General features: G+C 39.6%; 1 protein-coding gene across 1 annotated transcript; it reads left to right on the plus strand.

The window, feature by feature from the left end:
- Nucleotides 1–968: 968 nt before the first annotated feature.
- On the plus strand, nucleotides 969–6,810 carry LOC124283814 (E3 ubiquitin-protein ligase TRIM33-like). The gene is made up of 2 exons (XM_046719838.1): nucleotides 969–2,931; nucleotides 3,312–6,810. The coding sequence occupies exons 1-2, from the start codon at nucleotides 1,731–1,733 to the stop codon at nucleotides 3,365–3,367; spliced, it is 1,257 nt and encodes a 418-aa protein (XP_046575794.1). The 5' UTR covers nucleotides 969–1,730; the 3' UTR covers nucleotides 3,368–6,810.
- Nucleotides 6,811–7,050: the final 240 nt, after the last annotated feature.

The following is a 7,050-nucleotide window of genomic DNA, read 5'->3' on the forward strand; positions in this document are numbered from 1 at the left end:
AACCATGTCCCGGATAAGCTCCAAACGGTTAAGATCGGGGCTCATTAAATCGTGAGATATGTCAAGGGGTGCTTAACTAAGTGTATATTAATAACAACTCTATGTATAGCTGAACTGGTATCTTTGGAATTTTAACACCTATTTTCTAGTTTTCCAACTTTACTCTAATTTCGTATGTTTCATAAAACGAGCTAGATTGGTATTTTTTCAGTTTTGTTTTGTTTACTGAAGGATATCATATTAACTTGCAAATTGTTAGGCAATAATGCCTTCCAAAATTCTGTATAAGCAGGGCATTTCAACAACAAGTGATATCATCTTCTAAATCTACTTTACACACAGGAAATGTCTTAGAGATACATCAGTATTTTGCCACCTTCCAACGTTATTCTTTAAAAGTAGGACACCAGCTCAAATTTAATCAATATTGTACGGAATTTACATTCCACAATGGAAGATTGATTCCCCCTGGTTCAAGGAGACACATATATTTCAGCGTTCGAACTCGGGAAGTAATATAAACTGGAAATATACTCTCTCATTACCGACCGACATTTAAATAATATTTTACATTCTAGTAAGTGATTTGTTTTCGGTGCTGTCATATTTTAACCACTTTAAAAATACATTGGTCGAATTTGGCTGTCAAATATTTTTCAAAATACTCCCATAGGTATTGGTTCCAATTTCCTTTAGTCTACAGCTCATTCCATGAGAGCCTTCTTACCGCAGACTGGGGTGGTTTGGGGTGGAGAGGATGGTCGATGCTGATATTTTCTCCAGGTGCAGTTACACACCAATTTTTAACTTGACGTCATCAGGCAATCATTTCCTTTTCAACATTAGCACAAGTTAGTTCCTCAAACTATTCATTTTGAGGGATGTCCAAACAAACTATCCATTTAAAACATCTCCCCTCCACCCTCCACCCTCCTCGATTGCAAAGCGTCACCGGTGCTGTTTATGAGTTTGATAAATTGACGTTATATATTTACTTGACCTACTTGATTACTCACTTGATTTCCTAGTTTAAGAATAAGCTCAGGAGCATACGTCTGAGGGCGTCCTGGGATCTGTTAAGTGGCGACCATCTTGATGTGTTTTTACCTAGGTGGGAAGTTTTCATTTACGGCACTGGATGAATCACAGAAGATATAAAGCATAGAACCATGCAATCTTTAATTGATCACTTTATCAGAAACATTCTTGGAATTGTACTCAATCGTTTATTTTCCAAACGCATATTGACGCATACCATCCTGGAATGATCAAATCACTTGTAATACTTTGACTGTTACACACACAAAGTGAACTTGGTATGGATTGTTCAGCTGTATATGGTTTTGTTAACAGATTTGTGTTGGTAGTGTTATGAGAGTGTGTTTTTGTAAAATTGATTAACTCTTCATTATTATGGGTCAAAAGAGATTAAAGGGCTGAGGGTGATTTGAACTCGCATCCTGCTTAGGCTATGTAATTATGCCTTTTGAGAGTGAGCTGAGAGCTGCGCTCGGGAGTTACCTCCTCTATATTACGATCCCGGTTTGCTGCTTCCGATGTAAGACTGTGGCATTCATTCGAGTGAGTTCTTCATGATCGTAGTGTGACCTAAATGGCCGTAGTGAGTGTAGGGAGGCCCTCGCGTTAATTAGTAATAACGTTTACTTCATACGAAACATGAGAAATATATCCTCATATCTGTTTTCCAAAACAAAAAAGTAAATCAGTAAATGCCTCAACTGCCACATATTCATCTGCAGATAACCATGTCTTACTACGTATCAACGTCCGCCATCAAGGATCTCCTCACCGAGTGCCCAATATGTACAGAACACTTTGATGAGGCCACACGTACACCTCGTCGTATGCCATGCTGTGTGCAGTCAATATGTGAGGCATGTCTGGAGACCCACAGCAGAGGGCGCCTAGCCATATCATGCCCAATGTGCCGACACCAACACAACCTGCCGGGCGGTGTGAAGTCTCTTCCCAAGGAGCCTGTCATCCTAAGAATCCTGGATAACCTGAAGATTGTGAAGGGTCTCAATCTGCCGCGTACAGATTGTACTGATGGTAACCCTGCCATGTCCAAATGTGATGACTGTGTCGCCTTTCTCTGTCAAGAATGTCTGAATGCTCACAAAAGAGTTAAGACTCTGCGAGATCACCATACTGTCAGTTTTCAGGAAATGAAAGAAGGACCAAGTAAAAACTTCCACCGTGTTCATAAGTGTGCACAACATCACCTCCCTCTACAGTTCTACTGCAACACCTGTGATAAGATCGTCTGCGTGTCCTGCACTGTAGTAGAACACAAGGAAGGGAAGGGGCACAACGTTGTTCCCGTTGATGACGCACACCAAGAGAGGGCAAAGTCTATTGAAGACACCTTAGCCAAGCTGGATCAGAAGTCAGAGAAACTTCTGGAAGCAGAAAAAGATCTCCAGAAAAGATACTCAGGCATAGAGGAGTCAACAAAGGTTGCTGTGGTTGACATCAACACAGCCTTTGACAAACTGATGGATAAAATACAGCAGAGGAGGGCCATCATGTTGTCAGAAGTTGAAGAGAAATCCAGCAACCTTCTGAAGCTGACACAGGAGGAACTGGATTCCACCAGAACCATTCTGACTAAGGTGACATCATCTACTGAGTACACAAGACAGATGCGGGGTAAAGCTGACAAGATAGAGGATATACAAGTGATGGAGTCTTCAGCTGCCACCTTGAGCGCAATGTTGGAGTTGTCACCAAAGGCATCACTTGGAAGAGCTGGTGTCAGCTTTGCTTCAACTTGCTTCAGCAAAATTACTACCTTCTTGAAGATGGCTGGTCTTGTCAAATCAGTTGTCTTTACACCGATTGAGAATTCAAATCCAGATGACTCCCTAAACAATGCAATCACCTTTGAACACGCGGAAGTCCCACAAGGTAGGCATGCAGCTGCTGCTTACCTGCAAACCCAAAATTGTTAGACTTGATCCATTTGAAGATTTTTCTGTGTCTTCATTTGTAACCGTGCAAACACCTTGCAGCTATAATTATGCCAGATGTGTTATGAAAGTCCTGTCTATTGTTGACCTTGATGTCATGTGTTTCGATCTTGACGTCATCTTAATGCTCAAGACCTGTAACCCAACAATTTTCTATGTTATACTTTTCTGTGTCCTCATTTGTAAATGTGCAAACATCTTGCAGAAACAAACTATCCCAGATTTGTTGTGAAAATACCCACATGGTCATGCTGTCTATTGCTGATCTTGATGTCATGTGCTTCGATTCTAAAGTCATGTTAACGTTCTTTTCCACAGCTGCATATATGACTGGGCTGCCATTGGGAGTAAAAGGATCGATCTCATGTAAGTAAGCCCGTAGACTGCTGTATTGATTTAATGAGCATTCGGAAGTCAAGTCACTGTACACAAACATGAAAGCTTATTTCTTTTACTGTTTGTTTGGGTCCATTTTTGTGGTCATAGTGTGACAAATTTGAATAGTGTCTACAAAACTCATCGTACAATGTAGTAGTGCATAGAAGTGATGACGCCACGTTATATGATAACGATGTCTCAAAGCCGTTTACAAGCCGGTTAGGAGTAAGACAGGGCTGTATTTTAAGTCATTTTCTGTTTGGTTTATTCATAAATGAATTACAAACTCAAATTCATAAAGATTGCAATCATAGCATCCAACTACATCCTGATATTACGCAGCTGTTTTTGCTTTTATACACAGATGATATGATATGATATGATATTCCAATACTGTTAATGGTCTACAGAGACACAATGATGAATTAGAAAATTATTGTGATAATTGGAAACTAAGTTTAAACAAAGATTAAACGAAAGTTGTAGTTTTTTTTAAAAAAGGCAGGGAAATGGTTTTTCTAGGAAGAACTTTAGAAATAACATGGTTCTATAAATATTTACCAAAACCTTGTCATGGAATAGAAGGTTTGTATTTGTATCTATGAGCAGTTAAGTGCACTAGGAAATATTTCATTTAAGACGCTTTTTAAATTTCTTTTTATGTTTAACTAAGTCTAATACTACTGTATGGATATTAAGTTTGGGGCTTAAACCATTTCGATGTAATAGCAAAAGTTCATTTATATGTCTGTAAAAGATTTATTGGCGTTAAGACAAGTACATCTAGTATTATGGTGAATGTGGTAGATTCCCGATGCACAAATTTTCTCAAGTTAAAACTGTTAAATACTGATTGTTGAAATTCTAAAATGTTTTACAATATGATGATAGTTCATAAGAATAATGGAAAAAAAAATTGGGTAACGATTATAAAGACATTGCTGTTTAAAACTGGTTTTAGTGACACATGGTATGACCAAAACGTTAGCTGCTACCCTGATTAATTTCATCAAGTCAAAGACTTAAGGATATTTATGTGCAGACATGGTTTGAATCAACTGACTTAATGAAACAAATGTTTCTATTACAAACTTTTTAAAGCCCAAATATGTTTGGAGTGGTACCTCTGTAAGATGACAGTAAAGGTGAGGTAAGGTGAAATTGGGTTTAACGTCGTGCTTGAGAATATTTGGCTCATATGACGAAGATGACAGTAAAGAAGTTCCGAGTTGCATTATAACGATTTCGATGTTCATCTCATGATTTGTGTCCAGAAAATGGACGCTATACTAATATTTATTGACAAGAGAGACTATGCCAACTATGTGATTTAAATACTGTCGAGGATGAGTAACATTTCCTTCTTGTTTGTCAGCTGTTCTCAGATCTTAGAAGAAAATATTTACTAAATTATTTTTATAGATATCCAAAAGTTAATAAATTTATATCATTACTAACAACTAAACCGAAAAAGGTAACGCCCATTAACTGACTACTGATTCCTGGTTGACGGAAAATAGATCGGGCTTACGTTATGCTTTACTTTCCATGTCGCTGATTTCGCGTTGTTCTCTTCAGTTTCTTACTGATTTGATAAACAGCCTGTAAGGTTTCATCCTTGACATATTCAGTGTATTACCCTTAAAGGGACTGTATGTCTTCTCTCCAGGTGTGGAGCTGGAGTGGGACTTCAGTACTGCAAGTGGCAATTTGATGGTTTCGGGCCCAGTTGTCTATAATGATACACAGAAACAGCCTCCACCAAACACTGGATGCCGAATAGTTTCATCTCGAAGTCTCCTGACATCAACACCTCTCGTCATCAGGCCAGGCCAGACCATCATGTATGGAATGGAGGTCACATTCTCTGTCAACACACCAGCAGATTGGAAGAGAGTTCTTTTCGAAACAGTTTTGAATGACAGCCCTGTTGAAACGAGCAAGCAGCAGACACGTGGATTGAATGTCTGTCTTGTTACATGCGCAGATCATAATGGAATATGTCTGAGGGTGTACTACAATGGACAACGTCTGACGGACGACCACCTAACAGTCTACGAGCAAGACACAGTTTACAGCCTGGTTTTGGGGTTCGTTCTTGAACAGGAAACAGCTAAAGTCCATGTCCTGGACCTCAGTCACCTGAAACTTGTAACATCTGTATCTCCGTTCCCGTGTGATAAACCACTCTAGGTGATGGCGAATTGTGGGTCTTATCCTAACACGCTCTTAACCTGTGTTTTATCATTACAGAAAGGAAGAGATATGCTTGACGAAATCCAACGTTTGATCCACAAGTAACTGGAAGATGCACAGATGACAAGTGAAACTGTGTGAATTTAGTTTTACGTCGCTCTTAGCAGTATTCCAGCAATATCATGGCGGGGGACACCAGGATTGGGCTTTAAACATTGTACTCATGTTGGGAAGCGAACCCGGTCTTCTGCGTGACTACCGAAAGCTTTAACCATCCCACCGCCCCACAGATAATGACGTCAACAAGAGGTGCACACAGTTTTAGTACTCAGTGGATAACAGAACATTACTGCATGTAATATCTACACACTGGTTGTTGTATTGAGTGCCGGGGCTGAATGTACTCAAGAGAACCTATGGCGGACGTAGATGCGACTGAATGCATTCCTGGGACGTATGCCGGCGTCGTGGATTGTTGTTCATGAACCACTCAAGCGTCTAGTCCACACGCGATTACTACAGGCCTCTAGAATAATAGGGAGTACAACAACAAAACATGGATGTCCGGACGATTTGAAGTTCACAAATGCAGTGGTGTGTTGTTGGTTTTTTGTCTAGTTCTTGTCGAGTAATTCTACAGTAGCCATCTTGCTACATATGATGGACAACTCACTGTTATCGTTTATGATTCTGTGTGATTGTGTCTAGCTGAGGGAACAGTATGTATTCTGTATTATAACATAATTAGTGTAAATTGTTTGGTTCACAGAGAGGAAAGGTGTTAATAATGAAGCGTAAGACTTTGTGGCCTAGATGCTATTCTGTCATGCGTATTTGACATAGCAACAGTCACACGCGTTGCTAAAGACTTCTAAAGAGTGTTTGATATCATTTGATGCGCTGTGAATTCTGCCGTTTCTAAAAATCGTTACACTGCAATAATGAGGAAGGGAGTACATGTACTTTCAAATATATTCAAGAAGATATTGCAGGTACGCTTCAATCGCTTTGAAGACTAATAGCCCCATATGAAATGAACATGTGTGTGAGTTTCAATACGTGAAGTAGTATCGTCGCCTGATACTTTTTGTCACTTTTCATATTGAACTATCTGATATATTTATTGTAGATTTATAGGCAAGACATTACTTTTAATATTGTGACCATTTAAGGTACTGTCAGTTATGTTTATGTTATTGGGGGCGGTGGGGTAGCCTAGTGGTTAGGGCGTTTGCTCGTCACGCCGAAGACCCGGGTTCGATTCCCCACATGGGTACATTTCTGGTGTCCCCCGCCGTGATGTTGCTGGAATATTGCTAAAAGCGGCGTAAAACCAAACTCACTCACTCACTCATGTTATGGTGTTTGGGCGCTTTGTATTCATTCTAGTTCTATAACACGAGCTACCGAATATTTATTGTGCCATTGTGTATCCACATCAAGCAGTTCATCAACTTGTTCTTACAATTTTCGTCTTAGTGGA

The sequence above is a fragment of the Haliotis rubra genome, unplaced genomic scaffold (assembly GCF_003918875.1).
Source record: "Haliotis rubra isolate DU_JTF1 unplaced genomic scaffold, ASM391887v1 Scf322, whole genome shotgun sequence".
NCBI classification, from domain to species: Eukaryota; Metazoa; Mollusca; class Gastropoda; order Lepetellida; family Haliotidae; genus Haliotis; species Haliotis rubra.

What these genes read in the sequence shown, in the direction of transcription:
- LOC124283814 (XM_046719838.1), top strand. Translation starts at nt 1,731, where the DNA reads ATGCCTCAACTGCCACATATTCATCTGCAGATAACCATGTCTTACTAC. An exon ending in ACACGCGGAAGTCCCACAAG is followed by an intron (nt 2,932 to 3,311) that starts GTAGGCATGCAG and finishes TCTTTTCCACAG; the next exon opens with CTGCATATATGACTGGGCTG.